The 26042-nt window shown below is 37.7% G+C and overlaps 1 protein-coding gene across 2 annotated transcripts in view; it reads right to left on the minus strand.

Moving 5' to 3' along the window:
- Positions 1-26042, minus strand: part of RAF1 (Raf-1 proto-oncogene, serine/threonine kinase) — an 82739-nt gene that overhangs the window by 21746 nt on the left and 34951 nt on the right. Inside the window, exons 2-5 of one of the 2 annotated variants that reach the window (XM_047095636.1) lie at positions 9189-9421; positions 4365-4477; positions 1433-1535; positions 959-1116 (exon numbers count right to left, since the gene is read on the minus strand). In XM_047095636.1, the coding sequence (XP_046951592.1) occupies positions 959-1116; positions 1433-1535; positions 4365-4477; positions 9189-9395 (581 nt within the window). In that variant the 5' untranslated portion in view covers positions 9396-9421. Of the gene's footprint in view, positions 1-958; positions 1117-1432; positions 1536-4364; positions 4478-9188; positions 9422-26042 lie in introns of those variants that run through there. The other variant, XM_047095637.1, reaches the window with a different exon arrangement.

The following is a 26042-nucleotide window of genomic DNA, read 5'->3' on the forward strand; positions in this document are numbered from 1 at the left end:
TGTCTCCCTCTCTCTCTGCCCCTCCCCCATTCATGCTCTGTCTCTCTCTGTCCCAAAAATAAATAAACGTTGAAAAAAAAAAACATTTAAAAAAGGTGTTCCCGTCAGGGTTTAATAACATTCCCTTTGTTTTTCCAGTACTCTCAAAAAGGGATAAAACTTTGACTTTTCATGTATTTTCAATTTAAACCTTACTAAAATACACTTTGTATGAAAATATATTTTGGGAACTGGTTTGTCTCCTGAGGGATTCAAGTACCTTTTGAGGTTTCACATTTACATCATTTTATTTCATTTCATTTTATTTTTAGGTTTATTTATTTGAGAGAGAGGGAGAGCACAAGCAGAGGAGAGTCAGAGAAAGAGGGGGTGAGAGAACATCCCAAGCAGGCTCCACATTGTCAGCATATGCCTGATGTGGGGCTTGAACTCATAAACTGAGATCATAACCTGAGCTGAAATCAAGAGTCGGACACTCAACCGACTGAGCCACCCAGACTCCCCTACATTTATATCATTTTAAAACTGACGTCTCCAGTTTGAGGTGAAGATAATAGCACCAACTATGCTTTCTGCTCCTTCTCAATAACAAATGTTTAACATCATTTAACAAAATAAAGAGTTGTGCCTGCCAGTAACCTAAAAGATGATACTGTTAAGAGACAAAAGCCAAGTCTTTTGGTTTTCTTATCCTTTTGCTCTTTGCCTCACTGAGTCACAGTACGCCAATCTCCATTTGACAAACAGCAATCCCATCTGCTTGCTTTAGAGGTATGCCACACTCAAACTCCCTGGTTTCACAACTGTCATGCTGCTAAAGTAGATGATATCCAAATCATGACAATTTACTTAGTAAGTCTAAAACCCAGACTCGTTGGTCAAATATACAATAATACCTTCAAGAGAGTTTTTACCTCCCCACCTGCTTATATTCTTTGAGAAAAGAATGGTGCCTTACAAGAGTTGTCTGATATTACTCCAGTCCACACACATAGTAGGTACTTTGGTGCTACAGTGCTCATGAAATTTGTAGCCACAAGTCTGACATCGAAATCCATTTAGCAGGAACTTCTGACAGATGTCACAGAAGGCAAGCTTCAGGAAGGTCTTCCGAGCCTGGAAGAGGTATAAATAAATGAAGAATGACAAAAGACAAAATAATTTCTTCTTTGGCCCCCAACAGATCCCATACATCCAAAAGAGACCCTTATAAAAAAGAATCCTACTTCCAACATTTGTAAAATTCACTCCTAGAAATTAAAGTATATATGTGACTAATTAAACTTAAATTGCCTTACTGTAAACATCACAAAACGACAGCTTCAGATAATCCAACAATGCATATGCTTTTGCTTATTACCTCTGAGAAAGTCCAATTACACCAGCTAAAACACCCAACACACCACAAAAAGAGAAGTGCTCCACAACTTACAAAGTTGTGTGTTGTGAGGGGAACGTGATCCAGGAAATCTACTTGAAGTTCTTCTCCAATCAACGAGGTGGCATCAGTATTCCAATCTAAACGCGCTTTTTTACTAAAGGCAATTTTTAAAAACATATATAAAAGGCAAATATTCAAACAAGGTAAGAGTTCAATGCCAAATAATAACAGCTACCACTTACCTCATACTATATAAATATAAAACTTAATCTCAGACAATACTAACTTATTTAACTCATACAACAAAGCTATGAAGTAAGCATTTTATCCCTATCTTAAAAATGAGAGAATTAGGGCCCAAAGAAAGTAACTTGTTCAAGGCCACACACCAAGTATAAGAGCCTATGTTGGAATCCAGCTCAGCTGGACTCCAAAGCTTATACTCTTAGAATAAAGTTTCTTTTTTTTTTTTTATTGTCTATTTTTTATTTTGAGAGAGAGAGCACACACAGGGGAGGGACAGAGAGAGAATCCCAAGCAGGCTCCATGCTGTCAGCACAGAGACAGACACAGGACTTGATGGGGCTCAATTCCACGAATGGTGAGATCACGACCCGAGCCAAAATCAAGAGTCAGACACTTAACTAACTGAGCCATCCAGGTGCCCCAGAATAAAGTTTATTTTAAAACAATGAACTATATGGGAATGCAAGCTGGTGCAGCCACTCTGGAAAACGGTATTAAGCCTCCTCAAAAAACTAAAAATAGAACTACCCTACGACCCAGCAATTGCACTACTAGGTATTTATCAAGGGATACAGGGATGCTGTTTCGAAGGGACACATGCATCCCCATGTTTACAGCAGCACTATCAACATTTGGAAAGAGCCCAAATGTCCATCGATGGATGAATGAAGATGTGGTATATACATACAATGGAGTATTACTTGGCAATCAAAACGAATGAAATCTTGCCATTTGCAACTACGTGGATGGAACTGGAAGATATTATGCTAAGTGAAATTAGAGAAAGACAGATATCATGATTTCACTCATATGAGGACTGTAAGAGACAAAATAGATGAACATAAGGGAAGGGAAACAAAAATAATATAAAAACAGGGAGGGGGACAAAAACATAAGAGACTCTTAAATAAGGAGAACAGAGGCTTACTAGAGGGGTTGTGGGAGGGGGTATGGGCTAAATGGGTAAGGGGCATTAGGGAATCTACTCCTGAAATCATTGTTGCACTATATGCTAATTTGGATGTAAATTAAAAAAAAAATTAATTAAAAATAAAATAAAATAATGAACTATAACAATCTCATGATAAAGTAAATATGCAATAAATTGGACTCTGTGACCTTAAAATCCTGTAAGAATACTGAAATACTAAAGTGGGGTATAAATACTGCTGTAATAGCAAAATTTAATCTTCAATAGCCTACTTCAGTCTAGCAGATACATAAATACAAAGGAATCACAAATGAAATTAATAACAGGCTCACATCTGTAGAGTTGTTTGCAAGGTCTATAAGGTGACAGGGGACTTAACTGTCTCAACATTTACTCTGACACCATTCTTTCTGTGCCTAGAACAAACAACACAGAAAAATAGATACACTAAAGTAAAAAGTTTCAAAAAAAAAAAAAAAAAAGCAGCTCCTTTCTCATGTCTTGTGTAGTCCATCAAGTCCATCAGGCCCACTTCTTAAAAAAAGAATATTCTCATGTAGGGAGAGAACACATATACAGCATAATTCAAACTTCTCCCTTTGCCTACCAGAAGCTGATTCCAGCCATTTTTCTGGTTATCCAATAGTAAATAATCCTTTCCTTAATATAACTCCCTATACAAGGACTCCAAAGTCCTACTTCATCCTAATGGAGAGAGACAGGGGCAGCCCTGTGTCCTTAGTCTTCAGGTGCTATCCGTCCAGTAGAGAAGCTAGGGTAGCTCTAAACCAACGTAGCCTTGGACAAGACTGGACAAGCCACTCAACGTCTCAGAATCCTTCTAGTCTTTAAGGAGCACTACAGATTGGCTCTGGACCAACCTGGGGCTATACCCAGATAAAACTGACATATGCTTCAAATATCTGCACTTCAACAAACTACCTCCTACACTGAGGGGAACAGCAGAGTGGAATTTTTGCTTGCCCTTTTGAGTTAACTCATTTCCTAGGCTATTCTCTCAAACTGGGAAACTCCTTGAGACAGAAAAGATGGTGAGCTGAAGATCAATAACAGAACTAGCATTTTTCAAGAAGAAAGTAAAGATTATTTCCCCCAATTTGGGGGATAATAATGGATAATTATGGAAGCTATAGGGTTTACTCCTAGCCTTTGATGGGATGCTTCTATCAAACCACCAGCATTAGAAAGAAGATGAACTATGGATCTTTCCTGAAGCAGAAATTACAAATTATACAGATTGAGTAAACATTAACTGTTATAAAAATGAATGAATGAGGGGCACCTGGCTGACTCAGTCAGAAAAGCATGCAACTCTTGATCTTGGGGTAGTGAGTTCGAGCCTCATGCTGGGTGTAGAGCTTACTTAAACACAAACTTTAAAAAAAAAAAAGAATGATGGAGTGAATTACAAGAGTGTTAATCTCTTGAGGATAGGATTCTTTAACTATACATAATAATGCAAACACTTTCTGAGTATCTATTCTGTCTACTGCATTCCAGGAAACACAAAAATTTTTGCTTTCAAGAAACATTACCTTACACTACTGTTTCCATCTATGGAATACTATCAACACCTAATATGTATTCTTTTTTCAGTGCAATGTTTCAGCAATAATTTCAAGTTTTAGTATTTTATTTTTCTCAGTTGTCTATGAACAAGGGTATATAAATACATAATACTCTATGACAAGCTAGCACACTTTTTTAAAAATACAAACTTATTATTTGAAGCCAGCAGCTCCTTACTAGTATGAAAGAGGATCTGACTGACTTTTGAGTTCTTACCCTTTATGTTCATGGAGAAGTCTGAACACTGCACAGCACTCCGGCTGCAGGCCCCTCACCTTGAGTGCTTTCATAAGGCAATCATGCAAGCTCATTCCATTTCTCACATTGACCTATAAACAAAAAGCCATCTTTAGAACCAACAAAGGCTGCACATCCTTTGATAAGCATAGTAATAAATGCACCAGTCTGTAAGGGTATGTGAAGAAGATTTATGACAGCATTGCTTGTAATGATACACACACACACACACGCACACACACACACACAAAAGAAATAGCTGGAATGTCCAGCAATATGGAATGCTTAAATAAAGCCTAAAATATCTGTATATGTCACATTAAGACACTACTATATTATTTATAACGACCTAAAGGGAAGGATGTCCATGATTTATCAATTGTGGGAAAATATTTTTCAGAATAATACAAAGAATAAGATTACTTAAAGGGCAGGGAAACCCATATATGTTTACATATATTGTATGAGTATGAAAAGACATACCTCTAGCTATTATCAGAAGAGAGTGGTTGAGAAAGATAAAATTATCACATTTCCCTTCACACTGGTCTAATTTGTTTGACTGACTGAAATGTACATGCAAGCAGGAACATCCACCAGAAAATAAAATAAATCAATCTGATCTATAAACATGAGTTTTTCTGATCAAAACTGCATTTCAACCTGTTTTCAACAACAGGTTTTGTTATCTTCCTAACAAAAATTCCATCTCATATACATTTCACACTAGTAAAGGTAAGCAGACCACTGTTAATTTAAATAAACATGCACACCATTTCAAGTAGCCTTAGTGTATGTCCCTCCACATTGTCCTGTACCCCATCCTCAAAAGCTAGGCAGGCACTCAGAGGCCTAGTAGGAAGTATGAGTACCTGGAGTACTAACAATGGCAGCTATATAAAAATTGCAACTAATGGGGCACCTGGGTGGCTCAGTCAGTTAAGCATCCAACTCTTAATTTTGGTTCAGGTCATGATCTCATAGGTCGTGAGGTTGAGCCCCTAGTCATACTCTGCGGTGACAGTGTGGAACCTGCTTGGGAATCTCCCTCTCTCCCCCTCTCCCTGCCCCTTCCCTGCTTGTGCTCTCTCTCTCTCAAAATAAACATTAAAAAATTTTTTTTGAATAAGACTTTAAGAGTTTTGATAAAAGCCCCATACATTTTGTTTTTAAAGCCAATAAAGTTAATTAAAACTGAGGCAACTAGAGTGAGTATGGCCAGTAAGGAGAACAAAATGTAGATCTATGGTACTTGTAAATTGCCCACAGTGGAGCTCCTGTGCTCAGTTAAAGTGTGACAGCTGACAGTGGCCAAACCAGCTTCTTCCCAAAGGCAGGTAAGAGCATATGTTTGGATCTATTTGAAAAGTCTAAAGTATTTATTTAAAATGTTCCATAGCAAGTTTATTTTAGGTTTCTTGAAGTAGTTATACCCTTAGACCCACTAACTTACAGTTTTCAGAAAAAAAAACTAAGTAAAAGTGAGATATACTGATCTGAACTATGAAGATAAGACATCAAGAATGAGGACAATGAAGACTAACAAACACAAACTAACAGAATCATTACTTGCATCAAATACTATGCAGTAGAGCTTTGAAAAATATAAGGTGCTATATCATTAATCTTCATTAAAGTCACAGACTCTAGGGGCACCTGGGTGGCTTAGCTGGTTAAGCGTCCAACTTCAGCTCAGGTCATGATCTCACAGTTCATGAGTTTGAGCCGAGTCAGGCTCTGTTCTGACAGCTCAGAGCCTGGAACCTGCTTCAGATTCTGTGTCTCCCTTTCTCTCTCTGCCCCTCCCCGACTCATGCTCTTTCTCAAAAAAATGAATAAACATTTAAAAAAAAAAAAAACCACATACTCTAAGAGCTAGATAGTTCTTTAAATATTCTCTAATCCAAGTGGGGTTCCCAAATGTGGCTGGCATTAGAATCATCCAAGGAACTTATGAAAATAAAGATTCCCAGCTTCTCCCCTCCAACACATCCAAGGATTCTGATTAAGTTGAACTTGAATGAAGCCCAGGAATCTGTATTTTAGCCGTCAATTGATTGTAATGGTAACTAATGGTCCTCAGCTATGGTCCAAGCACCCATCTAATAACAAGGAGTGGCAAAGAGACACATATTTACAAAATAAATGACAAGAAAAAAATTTTTTTTAACTTTTATTTATTGTTGAGAGACAGAGACGGAGACAGAGTGCGAGCAGGGGAGGCGCAGAGAGAGAGAGAGAGAGAGAGAGAGAGAGAGAGAGAGAGGGAGACACAGAATCTGAAGCAGGCTCCAGGCTCTGACCTGTCAGCAGAGCCCAACGCAGGGCTTGAACCCATGAACTGTGAGATCATGACCTCAGCCGAATCGGACCCTTAACTCACTAAGCCATCCAGGCACCCCAAGAAAAAAGTTTTTGTAAAAGCAACTCTAAAATGGTGTTCATGGGTGGCTCAGTCGGCAAGTGTCTTGGTTTTTAGCTCAGATCATGATCTTACAGTCCATAAGTTTGAGCCTCCTCATCAGGCCCTGTGCTGATGGAGCCTGTTTGGGATTCTGTCTCTCCTCTCTGACCCTCACCTGCTTGTGCTCTTTCTCTCTCAAAATAAATAAATAAACTTTAATTAAAAAAAAAAAAAAAAGAAAGAAAAAGCAACTACCAATTATACTCCTACAATTATTTAAATCATATATATACACTATCTGCCATTCTCCTCTCTACACCGCCCCATGGATACATGTTGAAATCAGTTAAATCTAATTTCTGGAGCCTACTAAGTGATTAGGAGGGTCATTTTAGGTTCCAAGCAGTGAAGTAACCTGGGAATGATTAGAAACTGCTGACTCATGGTGCTGGCCAGTAAATGACTCCTTCCACCAATGCTCCCCTGAAGATACATGCCAGCTGAAAGAAGATGGTCCATCTCTGGTCAAAGAAATGGGAGAAACTAATTTTATCTGCTAGAGCCTTAGGAGAAGCCAAGCTTCCAAATCACTTGTTCCCAACTACCGATTGTGCTCAACTGAAAGCTGTCAAGGGCTACAAAGATGTAGAAAAAATTCAAATAATCATAGCTACCATTTTACTTATGAATCAGCTACTGTATATTCAGCATGAGCCTCATTTCATTAAGGTGAGGAAACAGGGGCTCAAAATATTATGTAACTCATCTAGATGATAATAAAAGGCAATACAGGGATTTATATTTGAGCGTGGTTGTCTTAAAGGTCCATATACTTAATTAATCATTATGCCAAACTAAGTTTCCCAGTCTTCCAGGCAACCCGGCAGGAGATGGGAATGGGGAAGACAGGCACGGTATTAGTCTGAAGCAGTACCACACGGTCTTCAGCTAGTCTTAGCTTCCCATTACATTCACACTTCCCACCTGGGCTCTCCATTTAAGGTTAGAAAGAAGATGAATGGGGGCGCCTGGGTGGCTCAGTCAGTTAAGCGTTTCGGCTCAGCGTTTCGGCTCAACTCACAGTTTGTGAGTTCGAGCCCCGCATCAGGCTCTGTGCTTGCTGACAGCTCAGAGCCTGGAGCCTGCTTCGGATTCTGTGTCTCCCTCTCTCTCTGCCCCTCCCCTGCTCTGTCTCCCTCTGTCTCAAAAATAAATAAAACTTAAAAAAAATTTTTTTAATAAAAAATAAAAAAAATAAGAAGATGAATGAACAATAACAGTAAGTAAAAAAATCACCTTGCAAATGAAAGGCCACTTTTGAAATATTAAGGAGGTTATTACTATTTATTTTGCCAGCCATTCAACTTTTATTTTTAGGAAGGGGAACAAAAATAATACTCAAATACCTTTTGAGTTTTGCCTTCAGTTTAAAATGTATGTAAAGGTACAACACTATAACTGGGAGTCTGCTTCTTAAGTTCACAAAAGAAGTATAAAGGAATTTATTAGTAAACTGGGAGAGGGGAGTGGAACTGTCAAAAACAGAACTCTGGAACTGTCAAAAACAGAACTCTGGAACTGTCAAAAACAGAACTCTGGACTGGACTTTCCAACCTCAGAACTTTGTCTCACCCAGGTACAAAGAAAAGCCCAATGCACTGATTTTACTCAAAGAATGGGGAGTGGGAAAGGAGGAAGCATGGAAGTTTTTGAACTAAGGTTTTCTCAAATGTTCCACCAAGCAAAATTAGCACAACTTCACTTTCCTTTTTTAACCAGGTGGGTTTTTTTCCACCAAGATAGTAAGGAACTATTTTGAGCAGTTATTTCTCAGAAAAGTTAGAACTCTATGTCAGAAAACCAAGTGGCAGTGTCCCACCATGATGCTACTAGTATGAACCTGTTGCTGGTACTACAAAAATGAACTGTGCACACATAACTGGCTAGTGTCAGTGCCCAGGAAAAGAGGAAGATGCTGTGCTTTCTAAGCTACCTCCAGCTTTGCCCGGGGCCTACAAAACTTACCAAAATAATTTTTTCTAGGTAATTTTATTTTCTTCTATATACTCAACTATAACGTCCAAAAAATTTAAGTGAGCATTTTGCTTTAATATCCATAATACATATATACATAAAATTGACTGGAACAGTCTAAGGGAGCTTTTCAAAAGAAGGCATTCCAGGCGAGAATAACAACTGAAGGAAGGCCAAGGGGTAGGGAAAAGTGGGAGGTATGGAAGGAACATAGTAATATAAAGCAATAAAATCTGCAACTGGAAAGCCAATTAGTAAAGACACTAAGTGACAATTTTGCCTGTCTATAAAGTGAGTGAAATTATCCAAAATGCTTTTTATAGGCAGATGGCCAGCTAAACTTACTGAGAGGAACATTTACATACCACTGTTCTTTGCTTGTTTGGCAAGAAAACACGGATAGTGTTGCTTGTCTTAGAAGAGTCCGTAAGTTTGCCATCATCTGATGCCCGACGCTGAAAGCCAAATGGCTGAACTATTGTAGGGGAGATGCAGCTGGGGCCATCAAACACTGCATCTTTGAATCCAAAGCCATTGCTGATCGTCTTCCAGGCCCCTTGTATGTGCTCCATTGATGCAGCTTACACAACACTTAAACCTAGTTAAAAAAAAGACAAAAATTTAATTCTAGAAAAAAGCAACTCAACAACAGAGTAATTGTGAAAATAGTAGTATGTGGACGTTCTCATAAGTAACACCCTCTGCTTAACTCAATTAATCAAAAACTTTTATGTTAGTATATTTCCATAAAATATTTCATAGACAACTCAAAAACGAGAATAGGGAATAGGGATCAAAAGATGTATCAAGGGTTATACCACCAGTTATACCAACCTGGAACATGGGCCCAGCCAGGTTTCCTGACTTCTAGTCTAACACTTTTTAAATTACATTTCTCTTCTTCTTTAGTTATTGTATTTTAAGTGTGAGTGACTACCTTTGCATATCAGTAACATGTGAAATTTAAACAGGTGAATTTTTTTTAAAAAATGTGTAAGCCATAATTTTCTGCCTTAAAGGAAGAAAAAGAAATTAGTATGTCTAGGATGTGTATTAGACACTGATATATAAATTTTCTCATTTAATTTTTTATGAAGATCCCAAATATTTTAAATTCCTTCCTCCATCCACTCTTTAAACAAGGCACAGAAAAATCACCACTACTTGCTGAAGAGCACCCAGGTGATGGGTAAAATAACCAGATATACATATGTTTAAATTTAAAGTCCATAAACTTTCCACCATAACATTCACATTTCAGTTTTGGTACAAAAATGAAGCTTACAAACAGGAGCAAGCAGAGACAGTCACCGAACCAAAAATAACCAAATGTTTTAACTGGGCAACAAGAAAACTGCAACAGTAGTCCACAGTCACACAATGGTGGTAAGACAAAGAGTGTGCAGTTAGGACACACAACACCCTGACACTGACTGGGAGTCAGCAATCATGCAGAAGTGAGGTTTATCTCCTTCTTTAGAAAAGGGTGAGATTGACAGGGAATCCCATCCTTCTCACACCTTCCTCCCTTAGAAACTTATTTTGTCGTATTATTAGTAATACCTACCATTTACTACTTGCCTACTATATGAGGCAATACATACTACATACATCCCACTCACATTATCCAACCTAATCCTTAGAGAAATACTCTAGGTAGGACTCGCATCCCATTTTACATCTGAGAAACTTTCAAGACTGACTTAGTATTCAATTGCACTCTAGGAATTTATCCTACAGAAGTGTAAGGCAAGTGTTTAAAGATATATGTAACAAACAATCCTAAGGAAAAAGAGAGAGGGGCAAACCAAGAAACAGACTCAAGAAACTATGGAGAACAAACTGATGGTTACCAGTGGAGAGACAGGTGGGGGGGACACAGGTGATGGGGATTAAGGAGCACACTTGTGATAAGCACCAGGTGTTGTATTTAAGTGCTGAATCACGAAATTGTACACCTGAAATCAATATTACACTGTATGTTAACTAAATTTAAATAAGAACTTAAAAAGATACATGTATAAGCATCTTCATTACAGCACTGTTCATATCCTTGAAAAACTGGGAAACCAGGGACACCTGGGTGGCTCAGTGGGTTAAGCCTTCAACTCTTGATGTCAGCTCAGGTCATGATCTCACGGTTTGTGAATTCGAGCCCCACATCGGGCTCTGCACTGACAGCGTGGAGCCTGCTTGGGATTCTCTCCCCCTCTCTCTCAAAAAAAAAAAAAATAAATAAATACACTTAAAAAAAATTGGGGGACCAAATACTTAATAGGGAATTCAACAAATGTTAATATCTATGTGATAAATGAAGTAATTTGTATGTGCAGATGGAAAAAAGCCATCCAAGACAAAATAAAAGATGCAAAATATATTTTGAACCTTTTATATTAATCTAGAAAGAGGGAGGAAAATCTTGATTTATAAAGAGGTGAGAAAACCTACAATAATAAAGTATTAACAGTGATTGTTTCAGAAGGATTGTGAGAAATTTTTACTTTTTATATATTACCTATCTTCTTTTTGGGGGGATCTTTTGTGTGTGTGTTTTACTATTACAACTGTAAACTTCTATAAAGCCTATTTTATTTGTCTAAGTGGGAGGAAGGACAAAATACCACAGCCTTCAAGTGTCAGGACTGTCACACATTGCCTCCCACCTCCTCTGACATATAAACCTGAGCCCCCTTCACAATCCTAATTCTATCCCTCCATTACCATGAGGTCATTTTTTAGGGGCACCCACAGCTCTTCCTTTCCCTATATCTTTCTCCCCAACTAAGAGATGAATGAATTTAGAACCAGATGAGAGGGAGAAAGATGAAGAATGAGGGCTCATCTGAGCATCTCACTAGCCTGAAATTATGTGGCTCCTATGATCTAGATATAGAGCAACCTTAAAGATGCAACTCAACATATTCCTCCTCTACTGAAGACTCAGAATATAAGCCAAACTCCTTTGTGAACACATCAAGCTTAAAGTCTCAGGACTTTTGAATTTCTTGTTCCCTTCACCTGGAAGGCTGACACTTTCAGAAACAAGCAAGTTGGCTTTTTCACATCATTAAAGACTTCACCTAAAAGATTACTTTAGAGATGATTTCCCTAGTCATCCCAGCCAAAATACCCCACCCTTTCCAACCCCCATCAAATAACCCTGCCTGTTTTCTTCATGGCACTTACTACTATGTTTAATTGTTCACAGATTTAGGTTAGTACCCTCCACCCTCCTTCTGCTCCACAAGGGCAGGACCCTGCCAAATCCCATTCACTACTGTATTCTTAGTCCATAATACAGTACTTAGGACATGAAGACACTCAAATATTTATTAAATGAATTAAGTTAGAGGCCAGAATGATGCTGCAAAACATAATTTTTTTATAAAACAGACCTGTTAGAACTAGTAAATGTGAATTAAATCTCCATTTAGTAGTACACCTTTAAAAAAATATCGACCACTAGCAAACGACAAACTGTAGTAATAGCATCCTAAATTTCATTGAGGACGGGGGTAGAGACTGTACTATAAACTATTAGCTAAAGAACCCAATTACAAGACTTAAATGTGGCCTAACTCCAAAAACATACTTATTTTATGATGAATTCTAAGTCTTGTAAGCACTTAGAAAATAACACTGCCAGTGCTTACTATAGAATATACTACAATAACTGTTAACCAAAAGTACACCCACTTCAATTCTCAAGTTTTAGATTACTTCTCATTCATTATTTTTATTTTTCTGTGTGTTTATCAAATTCACTTACTAGGCTACGAAGCATGTTAAGAGTGTTTCCCAGCTTTTCTCACGTCACTCATACAAAATGATGATTCTTATTTGTAAGGCATATTCAGGTCAACAGAGAGGCTAGAAAGGCCAAGAGCCCTACTAACTGCCCTCCCTGCCCTCCAAGAGTGATAGAGACACCACTAACCTGTTCCTCATTAGAAGTTCTAAGCCAAGGTATTCCTTAACCAGTTTACTAAAGGGCACACATCTGAGAATAAGAAAAAGCTTCTAAAAACCATTCAGCATCAACCTACTTGTCTTAACTGAAGACATTCAGAAACCCCATTAATACTACCCTCAAATAAACATTAATATAACATAAATGCAAATCTAGCCTCTGTATTTATCTCTCCCTGATATGCTGACCAAATCTCAGCTAAAATTCACATAAACACTCACAATACATATCTAGAGACATACTAAAACTAGATAGTCCAAAACAGAAATGTGAAGTCTTTCACAATTCCAAGGAAAAGTTTCAAAACAAATGCATTCTCTTATGAATGGAGAAATTCACTATGTTAGAAAAAAAATCATTCATTAAAAAAAAATTTTTAATGTTCATTTATTTTTGAGAGAGAGAGAGAGAGAGAGAGAGGAAGGGAGAGAGAGGGAAGGAGGGAGGGAGGGGAAGGGGCAGAGAGAGACAGACACAGAATCTGAAGCAGGCTCCAGGCTCTGAACTGTCAGCACAGAGCCCATCGTGGGGCTTGAACTCCTCTGAACCATGAGATCATGACCTGAGCTGAAGTCAGATGCTTAACAGACTAAGCCACCCAGGCATCCCGAAATCAATCATTTTTAAAAAGATGTATCTCCCTATAAAGGATTACTATTTCTAATATACAAAGATCTCCTAAAAATTAACAAAAACATGAACAATGCCATTGAAAAAAACAGGGAATTAAATTCACAGAATAGAAACACAAGGCCACGGGGGCACCTGGCTGGCTCAGTCAGTTAAGGATCCAACTTCAGCTCAGGTCATGATCTTGCGGTTCACGAGTCTGAGCCCCACATTGGGCTCTGTGCTAACAGCTCAGAGCCTGGAGCCTGTTTCGGATTCTGTGACTCCCTCTCTCTCTGTCCCTCTCCTGCTTGTGCTCTCTCTCTCTCTCTCTCTCTCTCTCAAAAATAAACAAAGACATTTTTAAAAAATTTTTAAAAAAGAAACACAGAGGCCATAAACATACATGATTTGTGTATATATATACATATATATGTATATATATACACACATATATAGTAGAAAAATGTGAAATTTGAAAAATAAAATACTATTTTTAACATCAGATTTATAAAATATAAAAGACAGAAAAGGAAAACATCCATCACAGGCATCTGAGGAAATCTACTTCTCATACTTGCTGGCAAGACTGTAAACTTAATCTAACAATCTAATAGTTTCTATTAGCCGTTTAAATATTTGAATTCATATACCATTTGACAATCTATCTTATAAGGGAAAAAAACCCAGCCAGCACTACAGAAATACCCAGCACTACTAAAGTACACCGGAATATTTACTGCAGCATTATTTGTAATGTCAATAAACTGTCAACAAACTCCCATCAGAGCCAAAGCCATAAAGCTAAACAAGAAACAACTTGAAAACTAGTTTACAAAAGCAAGACCTCCCAGGGAAGGATTGCCACCGCAACGTACTGGCTAAAGGTCTAATTTAGAGAGTATTTATCCAGGGAAGCTTGAGAAGATTGTGGAGTAAGAGGATTCTAAGCTCACGTCCTCCTACAGCAACATCAAGGCTGCACCAACATCAAGTGCAACTCACTCTGAAAATGACCCAAAGACTAGCAGAATAGTACTGTCTCAATTAAAGATATTTTTTAAGGGCCATATTGAAAAGGTTAAGAGGGGCAGAGACAGCTGGGAACCAAACCCCCAGGGTGGTGACTCACAAGCAGAAGGGATATCACAGGCAAGCAGGTCTTCCCTGGGGAGCAAGAGAATATAGCCCTACATAAAGCAATCCCCACCCCAATCCTTACCCCACACAACCCCACAACATCTGGCTTTAAAAATCAGCAGGGCTAGGGGCACCAGGTGCCTCATTTGGTTAAGCATCCAACTCAGGTCAAGATCTCACGGTTCCTGAGTTCAAGCCCTGTGTCAGGCTCTGTGCTGACAGCTCAGAGCCTGGAGCTTGCTTCGCATTCCTTGTCTCCTTCTCTCTCTGCTCCTCCCCTGCTTGCACTCTCTCTCTAATAGAAATGAACATTAAAAAAAAAAAAAAAATCAGCAGGGCTTAACTCCAGGAGAGCCAGAGGGTTTTGGAAAACTGAGACTCTACTCTTAAATGGCCAGCACATATCATGCACTCCAAGACTCAGCACAAGGACAGCAGTCTGAAAAGAACCTGGATTATTTATGAAGGAAATTTACTGACTAATTTTAGGGTGTGTGCTGAAAGGGCAGGGATCTGTAGGATCTTTCTCCAGGAAGGGAAAGCCTAGTGGATGTCTCCCCCCCACCCCACCCCCTTCAGCTTAGCTGGTGGGAGTCAGTTCTGACACCCTCCTTCTACCTTGCTACCACCAGTCACCTGCCCCAGTGTTCCCCAGTGAACCTGCCCCACCACTATAGCAGGTGACCCTCCAAAACTGCTCCCATCCTACCACAACCAGTGGAAACCCTCAGTGGGGACCAGCAGCCCCCTAAAACAACTTCTGCCCCACCACACCCAGTGGGCAGCCTCAGACATGACTGGTGCCCCTCTCACCAGCACACCCACAACAGCCAACTGTGCTAGGAGCCAATCCTGCCAACCAGTGTGTCCACCGTAGTCACACTCAGTCACGGTAGCCAGACAGGCTGAGGACTAGCAACATCAACCTGCCTAAAGCAGTCACAGCCCAGTTGCAACAGGAGGGCCATACAGGAGACACCTCTGAAACACCTGGTTCTGGTGACCAGGGGGGATTGAACTACTAGGCCCCACAAGTCACCTTCTACTTAAAGTCACTACTTTCAAGACCAGAAGATAGAAGTGACCTATCTAATACACAGAAAGAGAGAGTCAAACAAAATCAGGAGACTGAAGAATATGTGCCAAATGAAAGAATAAGACAACACCTCAGAAAAAAGAACTAAATGAAACAGAGATAAGCAATCAAAGTAATGGCTATAAAGATACTCATGGGACTTGAGAGAAGCGTAGATGAACTCAGTGAGAACTTCAACAAAGAAAAAATATAAAAACAAATCAGAGCTGAAAAATACAATTAACTGAAATGAAAAATGCACTACAGAAAATCAACAGCAGATAAGAGGATGCAGAAGTACAGATCACTCATCTTGAAGACAGCACAGTGGAAATCACCAAGCTAAATGGCAAAAAGGAAAAAAAAAATTTTGGGGGGAGGCAGAAGTAGAGGGAGAGAATTTTTTTTTTTAATGTTTATTTGAGAGAGAGAGAGAGATGCAAGCGGGGGGGGGGGGAGGGCGGGGGGGGGGGGGGCAGAGAAAGAGGGAGAGAATTCAAAGCAGGTTCTAGGCTCCAAGCTGTCAGCACTGAGCCCAACACAAGGCTCGAACCCATGAACTGCAAGATCATGACCTAAGATTAAGTCAGATGCTTAACCAACTGAGCCATCCAGGCACCCCAAGAGACAGGATCTTAAGCAGGCTCTAGGCCCAGCAAAGAGTCCAACACAAGGCTCAATCTCATGACCTTGGGATCATGACCTGAGCCGAAATCAAGAGTCAGATGCTTAACTGACTGAGCCACCCAGGTGCCCCCCAAAAAAACATTTTTTTAATGAGGATAGGTTAAGAACTCTGAGACAATGTCAACTGTAATAACATTAGTATTATAGGGTTCCGAGAGAAGAGAGAAAGGGGCAGAACTTATTTGAAGAAATAACAGCTAAAAATGTCCCTAACCTGTGAAAGGAAATGGACATCCAGGGACAGGAAGCAAAAAAAAGCACCAAACAAGATAAACCCAAAGAATCCAAACAAAGATACATAAAAATTAAAATGTCAAAAGTTATCTGATTATCTGATAAACAGATAATCTTAAAAGCAGCAAGAGAAAAGCAACTAGTTACATACAAGAGAAACACAATACGGTTATGAGCTGATTGTTCAGCAGAAATTTTGCAGTTCAGAGGGAATGGTCAAAGTACTAAAAGGAAAAAAAAACCTATAAAGAAGAATACTCATCCCAGCAAGGTTATCATTCAAAATTGAAGGAGAGATAGAGTTTCCTCTACAAACAAATGGTATTCGTAACCACTAAAACCGGCCTTACAAGAAATGTTAAAGGGACTTCTTTAAGTGGAAAAGAAAAGGCTGTAAGAAAATTATGAAAGAAAAAAAATTTCACTGCTAAAAGCAAACATACCATAAAGCTAAAAGATCAATCACTTATATATAAAGTGAGTATGAAGGTTAAAAGACAAAAATAGTAAAATCAATTATGTCTACAATAATTAGTTAAGGGATACACAAAATAAAAGATGTAAAATGTGAATTCATATACATAAAATGTGGAGGAAGTAAAAATGTAGTGTTTTTACAATGTATGAACTTAAGAGATCATCAACTTCAAGTAGACTGCTATATACACAGGAAATTATATATGAACCTTATGGTAACAAGCCAAAAACCTTTAATAGATATGCAAAAAATAAAGAGAAAGGAATCCAAACATAACATTAAAAAAGTCATCAAATCACAAGGGAAGAGAGTAAGAGAAGGAAAAAGGAACAGAGAACTACAAAACAACAGGAAAACAATTGACAAAATGATGATAAATATACATCTATCAATTATTACTTTAAATGTAAATGATCTAAACACTCCAATCAAAAGACATAAGGTGACTGAATGGATAAAAAAACAAAACCCATCTATATGATGCCTACAAGAGACTCACTTCAGGCCTAAAGACACATACAGACTGAAAGTGAATAAAAAAAGATATTTCATGAAAATGGAAGTGAAAAAAATGGGGTTAGCAACACTTCTATCAGACAAGAGACTTTAAAACAAAGACTATAACAAGACAAAGAAGGGCATTACATAGTGATAAAGAGATAAATCCAACAAGGGATATCCAACTGTAGATATCTACAGGGGTGAAATCGACAGGATGCCTTGCTGGTTCAGTCAGTAGAGCATGTGACTCTTGATCTCGGGGTCCTGAGTTGAAGCCCCACAATGGACACAGAGTTCACGGTAAGAAGGTACTGACAGTAATATAATAATAGTTGGGGCTTTAACACTCCACTTATATCAATGATAGATCATACAGAACGAAAATCATTAAGTAAATAGTGGCTTTAAATGACACATTATACCACATTATTATTATATACATATATTATACGTACACACACATATTTATTATATACAAAATTTCATCCAAAAACAGCAGAATACACATTCTTTTCAAGTGCACATGGAACATTCTCCAAGACAGACCACATGTTAGGTCACAAAACAAGTATCAATAAATTTAAGAAGACTGAAATCATATCAAGCATCTTTTCTGACCACAAAGGTATGAAATTAGAAATCAGTTACAGAAAAAAGTGAATGGAGGAAAAAGTAGAGGCTACACATGTGGTACTAAACAACCAATGAGTCAACAAAGAAATCAAAGAGAAACTAAAAACAAAAACAAAAAACCCTTAAGACAAATGAAAGTGAAAATCCAATGTTTCAAAATCTATTGGACACAGCAAAAGTAGTTGTAAGACAGAAGTTCATAGCGACACAGGCTTACTTCAAGAAAAAAGAAAAGGCACAAATGATCCAACCTTACACCTAAAGAAACTAGAAAAAGAAGAAAGAACAAAGTCCAAAGTTAGTAGAAGGAAAGAAATAATAAAGAGCAGAAATTGAGAACAAAAAAATAGAAAGATGAACAAGAGCTGGTTCTTTGAAAAGATAAACAAAACTGATTAACCACGAGAAGTTACAGTCAACACACAGAAATACGAAGAATTATAAGAGACCATGAAAAACTATACACCAACAAATTTGACAACCTACAAGAAATGAATAAATTCCTAGATATATATAATCTGAAGACTGAATCAGGAAGGAACAGAAAATATGGACAGATTTCTAATAATGAAATCAGTAATAGTAATAACAAACTAACAAAAGTTCAGGACCCAATGCCTTCACAGGTGAATTCTAACATTTAAAGAAGAGTTAACACCTAGCCATCTCAAACTATTCCAAAAAACTGAATATAGACAAATAGATCAATGGAACAGAATAGAAAGACCAGGAATAAGCCTACACTTATGTGGTCAATTAATCTAAAGCAAAGGAAGAAAGAATATACAATAGTGAAAAGACAGTCTCTTCAATAAATAGTGTTGAGAAAACTGGACAGCTATACACAGAAGAGTGAAATCACTATCTTATACACCCCCCACCCAACACACAAACTCAAATTGGATTAAAGACCTAAATATAAGCCCTGAAACTGTAAAAGTCCTAAAAGAAAACATACACAGTACATTCTTGGACACTGGTCTTTAGTAATATTTTTTTGGATCTGTCTCCTCAGGCATGGACAACAAAAACAAAAATAAACAATTGGGATCACATCAAAGTAAAAAGTTTTTGCACAGCAAAGGAAACTATCAACAAAATGAAAAGGCATCCCACTAAATGGAAAAAGATATTTGCAAATAATATATCCAATAAGGAGTTGATACCCAAAATATATAGAGAACTCTAAGGGGCACCTAGGTGGATCAGTCAGTTAAGGGACCGACTCTCAATTTTGGCTCAGGTCATGATATCGAGTGACACATAGGGCTCCAAAGCTGGGCATGTAGCCTGATAAGGATTCTCTCTCCCTCTCCCTCTGCTCCTCCTCCACTCACCCACTCGCTTTCTCTAAAAATATAAACAAACAAACAGAACTCAAACAGGGGTGCCTGGGTGGCTTAGTGGGTTAAGCATCCAACTCTTGATTTCAGTTCTGGTCATTCTTGATTTCAGCTTAGGCCATGATCTTACAGTTCATGAGATCAAGCCCTGCCTGGAACCCTGCACTGGGCTCCATGCAGACAGCACAGAGCCTGCTTGGGATTCTCTCTCTCACCTTCTCACTTCGCACCTTCCCTGCTTGTGCACACACACATGCTCTCGATCTCTTTCAAAATAAACATTAAAAAAAATCTGATTAAAAAATGGGCATGGGGCGCCTGGGTGGCTCAGTCGGTTAATTGTCTGACTTCAGCTCAGGTCATGATCTCATGGTTTGTGGGTTTGAGCCCCGCGTCGGGCTCTGTGCTGACAGCTCGGAGCCTGGAGCCTGCTTCAGATTCTGTGTCTCCCCCTCTCTCTGCCCCTTCCCCACTCGTGCATGCACACATGCACCCTCTCTCAAAAATAAACATTAAAAAAAAAATGGGCAGAGGACCTGAATAGACATTTTTCAAAAAACAAAACAACCACAGCTCCCCAACAGACACATGAAAAGATGCTCAACATCACTAATCATATGAGAAATGCAAATCAAAACCACAATGAGATTATCACCTCAAACCTGTCAAAATGGCTAATGTATATATATAAGAAACCATATATATGATTTCACATACATATATACATATATAAAAACAAGTGTTGGTAAGACTGTGCAGAAAAGAGAACCCTTGTATACTGTTGGTGGGAATGTAAACTGGTGCAGCCACTATGGAAAACAGTATGGCAGTTCCTTAAAAAATTAAAAATCCATGATGATCCACATGATCTAGTAATTCCACTTCTGGGTATTTATCCAAAGAAAACAAAAATGCTAATTCGAAAAGATATATGCGCCCCTATGTTCACTGCAGCATTACTTACGATAGCCAAGATATGGACGTAGCCCAAGTGTCCACCGACAAATGAAGTGATAAAGAAGATGTGGTGTGTACACATGTACACACATACACACACACACACGCACGCACACACACACCATGCAAATACTACTCAGCCATAAAAGAGATTGACCTAGAGGGTAGTAAACTAAGTGAAATAAGTCAGAGAAAAGACAAATACTGTATGATTTCAATTATATGTGGAATCTAAAAAACAAACACAACAAAAACAGAAAGAGACTCATATATACAGAAATAAAACTGGTGGTTTCCAGAGAGGAAAGGAGTGGGGGACTGGGCCAAATAGGTAAAGGTGATTAAGAGGTACAAACTTCCAGTTATAAGTCACAGGAATGAAAAGTACAGCATAGGGAATATTGTCAATAATATTGTAATAACTTTGTACAGTGACAGATGGTAACTACACTTATGGTAAACATTTTGTAATATATAAATGTCAATTCACTATGCTTTACACCTGAAACTAATATATTCTGTCAATTACACTTCAAATAAAACTTAAAAATTTTTTTTAAATTTTTTTTTAATGTTTTATTTTATTTTTGAGACAGAGAGAGACAGAGCATGAGCGGGGGAGGGTTAGAGAGAGAGGGAAACACAGAATCCAAAGCAGGCTCCAGGCTCTGAGCTGTCAGCACAGAGCCCGACGCGAGGCTTGAACTCACAGACGATGAGATCGTGACCTGAGCCGAAGTCGGAAGCTCAACCGACTGAGCCACCCAGGCGCCCCTAAAATTTTTAAAATAAAGAATATTTAACCAGACTTTTTCGTCTAGGAAAAATACTATTTGAAGTTATGAAAAACTCTACTTTGTCTGAGAAAGCTATTTAAAGTTTTAAATAGGGAGTATTTTATATACTTTTACACTTAAGAAAAAAAAATTTGGATTTCACTGATAAAATGGTAATTTTCCATAACAGAAGAATGGGGCCAATGTCATGTATCAGTCAGCAATAAATTTTTTAAATACTTTAAAGGACTATACATGCTATACAGTGTCAAAAGTAAACAAACATCAAAAAAAGACAAATTAAAAATATTCATCATGTATTTTTTGATATGTATACAACCTTTTCAACACTCACATAAAAGTATATTGTTTAAAAGGGGAATGTTATAGACATCATTTGAAGATAGCTTTGGTAACAAAGAGTTTATATGGAATCTAATTTTAAAAGCTCATTTTTGTCCAATGATAAAAAATAAACTTTTAGATAACACTCTTCACTCGTAAGAAATAGTAGCTTTATTATCACAAAAGTTCCCTGACCTTAAAAACTTGTTTAGTGAAACAGCCTCGGCCGTTTTCAAGGTATAACTAAAACAACACAAATATGGTTTCAAAAAAGGACAGAATCAGTACCTTTTTTTTTTTTTTTTTTAGATTTTTTTTATTTTTAAGTAATCTCTACACCCAATGTGGTGAACTCACAACCTGGAGATAAAGAGACGCATGCTCTACTGATTGAGCCAGCCACACGCCCCAGGAATCACTACCTTCTTAACAGCCAGATTCTTCAGAGAAGAGACTTCAGAAACTCAAGTCTCTTTCTTTCTTACAGTGTAACTCAGTATTTTTTCAAACCATCGGGTATGTTCCAATAGCTGGCAGGAAATCATTTTGACCAGCTTTCTTCAAAAATAAGGTAGAACACAATGTATCATCATACATAGTACAGGTAAGTACTATTTTCAGATATCTTTGATTTAAGTACACACACATTATAAAAATGTAGTTTAGGGGTATGTGGCTGGTTCAGTCAGAGGAGCGTGCAACTCCTGATATCAAGGTTGTAAGTTCAAGCCCTGTTCTGGGTGTAGAGATTACTTAAATAAATCTGTTTTTTAAATGTACTGTTTAATGTGGATCACTACTAAATTTGAAAGCTACTGGTTTAGTTCCAAGGCCCAGAATCTCTAGACCTACATCAATTTCTCCAAATGCATTAACCCATTCAAAGTACATCTTCTTATGCTTGAATGATTGCTTTCAAGGATCCATCTAGGGTTAAAGTGTCTTTCCTAGCTCTACCAATGAACTCTCTCCATATGTGCTAATTCTATCTCACATTACATTTAGAAAGTCATCTCTCCTACCTCATGTAATTCTTCCAGTTTTCACGTATTTCATTGCTATGTGAACTCAAAAAACTCAGTATATTAATTTTCATTCTTTCCTCAGGTACAGTTATTTTGTGACCTTATTTATCATCCAAATTTACTATGAACTAATGGATACACTGACAGTAACCTGAGACCATTCTCCAATGCTGATTGGGTTACACGGTTCACTAACTTTTAAATAACACGCCATTTTTAAGGCATGCAATGTATACACTATGTAGTCCATTTACTAAATTTTCTTGCCCTATATTGAATTTCTAATATTCATCTCTCTCTAAAAATAGCCTTTTCTCTTTCTCATTTATCATTTCTTAAAATGATCTTTATTGCCATGAGGCCTTCTGTTTCCTGCCTGCTGAGATGATGTTCTTTTCTGCTTTCAAAGAAAATACCAAATCAGAGTGTCCTGTTAACCATTTCACTGAACTTAATGTAGATTCCTTCCCCAATTTAAATGTTTCTCCAAAGCATACACAACAAAGATTATACTCATTTACAGTCTTGCAACTTAAATTAAAAAAAAAAAAAAATCTTCCGGATAAGGTTTCAGAGATCGCAGTCTTTGTACAGTATGAAAACCTTAACATGTACAAAGTTTGCTTCTGGAAATCCTTCTTTGAAGGCAGCCCCTCAGTAGAATTCTGTATGACTCTACTGAAGCCTTGGGTCCTCTGTCATGTTCTTTAGATAAAGCACCAAATATTCTCCCTCATAAAGCCTCCCTTCATTGCTCCCTATTCATAAGTAATTTACTACTCCCAACTCTTTTTCATAGTCATTTTATTTACATATATATTAACAGCACTTCCTACCTTGTAACTATTTACATGTCTGCCTCCCTACCTACCTGTAAGCTTAAGGATTCACAGTGCATGCCTTCTTTGTTCTCATTAGTTCTCTCAGAACTTAGTATGACACCTGACCTATAGGAGTTACTCAACCAAGACTTCAAAAACAATGAGATCATAGTTAGAGAACCTAAAATTTATATAAATTATTAAGGAAGCAATAGCTATTTGTAAGATATAACATAAAATTTGAACCACAAACAAGCATCTAGGAAAATCACATATATTCAACAAAGCCTGTATGGCTATCTGAACAATATTAGTTTACTTTCTACTTTGACATGTGCCAAAACTCACTAGGAAACAAGATACATGCATAAAAAATCAATTTCTGGAGTGCCTGGGTGGCTCAGTTGGATAAGTGTCCAACTCTTGGTTTCACTCAGGTCATGATCTCATGGTTCAATGTGTTTAAGCCCTATGTTGGGCTCCACAACTGACAGCATGGAGCCTGCTTGGGATTTTCTCTCTCCCTGTCCCACTCACACAGTCTCAGTCTCTAAATAAATAAATTAATAAAACCTTAAAAACTTTTTTTCTAAAAATTCTGTACCAAACAAGCAGCAGCAATAAAGGTAATAATGACATTAGCTAATACCTATTGAGCCTTTACATTTCAGTATGTACAACACTATTGAGGACACATATTATGCATAATGAGCTCTTTACATTTCAATATATACATAATAAGCATTCGTTCTTCACATACCATATTTCATTGAATCCCCAACAACTCTAAGAGAGACTATTATCCTGATTTTGAAGGACCAAAAAGGTTAAATAAAATTGTTCAGGGTTACACAGAGTGCCAAGATTACTCACAAAATGTCTAAGGTCAAAAGCACTCACAACTTTTACCACAGCTTTATCACACCATCATTCTCTATTCTTAAGGCAGATAAGATCAGTGCATTTGTGGGACAAGCTCTTGCTCAGATGAAGTGTCAGATTTCAACCTTGTGGCTGCCTGCTCTAGTTTCCTGATAGCTAGCTTTTTCCTTCCACTCTGGTAACTTACTTTTTAATTACACTTTTATGTAAAATATATAAATTTGAGGAGGGAGCACAAAGGAAAAAAGTTATCCACAATCTTAATATTCATCCTAACACATTTTTTGGATATTATCTTCTAATACTAGAAACACAACACATAAATATCAGTTCAAAATCTACCTCCACCTTTTATTTTTTTGCCAAAATGCTTAACTCTCTCCACACCATTTTCTCAATCATTCATGCAATAAACATTAATAAACACCTAGTATGTACGAGGTACTGTTCTAGATGCTCAATGAATAAAGAGACAAAGATTCCTGATATCAGAAGCACACCTTCCAGTGGAGAGACACACAATAAATTGTACAATATGATAGTGGGTTATAATCAGTGCTGGGGGAATGGAGGCAAGTTGCAATTTATATCGGTCAGAGTAGGCCTCAGTGAGGAGGTAACAGCTGAGTCAAGACTTGAAAGTCAAGGAGGAGTTTGACTTGCAGATAACTGGGAGAACTTTCAAGGGACAAGGAACAGCCAGAGAATATCCTAAAGCAGGAGTGTCTTGTGTACAAAGAACAGCAAAGGTATCATAAAACTCCATGAAGTCAGAGTACAATTGGATGTGGGAGGGCGGAGAATGCAGATAACATACTGCCTTGTAGGTCACCGTAAGGACTTTACCTTTTACTGAGTGAAATGGGAAGCCATTGAAAGGTTCTGAACAGAGAAGACACACAGTCCACCTTAGATATTAATGAAAGGAATACTCCGGTTGGTATATTGCAAATTAAATACACAGGCAGTAGGTACACAATCAGGGAGTTCAGAAGATGCCTGAGTTGAAGAATTGACTGTAAAGGAAGATAAAAATACTTCATTGAGTTGTTATGAAAATTGCCCATTGTCTGTAAAGCACTTAGCACTGTGCCTTGCACATAGTAAATGATACTGTTAATAGCTTCTGCCTTACACAAGGACACCTAGCATAGGAAATGAGAGAGAGTAGAAATTCAGCCCATGCTTCATTTGCTAAGCAATGTGCCTGGTACTCATATAACATCAGCCTAGAGAAAGGGAATTCTCCTAATTCACATGAAGGAGGCAGCCTGCTGTATGAGCTATGGACCTTTTGCATTTAGCAATGGTGCCTCGGAGCTAATTGTGGCCTTAATCCTTGTTCATACAAATGAACAACTGCAGTATCAATCCAAATCCTGTGCTACATTACTCTCCTTCCAATTTCATTTTAAATATTTGATCATTATTTCTCTAATGATACTCCATTGTGTTGGATGCAATTCTTAATTTTTTAAGTCACATGTTTTTTCAGATTTTAAAATCTTTGAAATCAGAACCCATCTTACAAACAATGGTGTGTCTTACTTGTCCTAACAGAGAACGTGAAATAAACATCATCAGATATATAGGTATTTTGCCTAACAACCTAAGTATGGAATTACTAAGTAAAAAAGAATTATGTGTGGGTGCTGCTGTCATATTTTTAACATTTTAAAACTGGACTTGAATGACTTCTTGTTTTTTAAGATAAGTTTATTTTCTGAAGTAATCAGCCACTAT

This window comes from Lynx rufus, unplaced genomic scaffold (genome assembly GCF_022079265.1).
Source record: "Lynx rufus isolate CCGP_SWC_20201006 ecotype Redwood Valley unplaced genomic scaffold, mLynRuf1.p SCAF_4, whole genome shotgun sequence".
Taxonomy (NCBI): domain Eukaryota; kingdom Metazoa; phylum Chordata; class Mammalia; order Carnivora; family Felidae; genus Lynx; species Lynx rufus.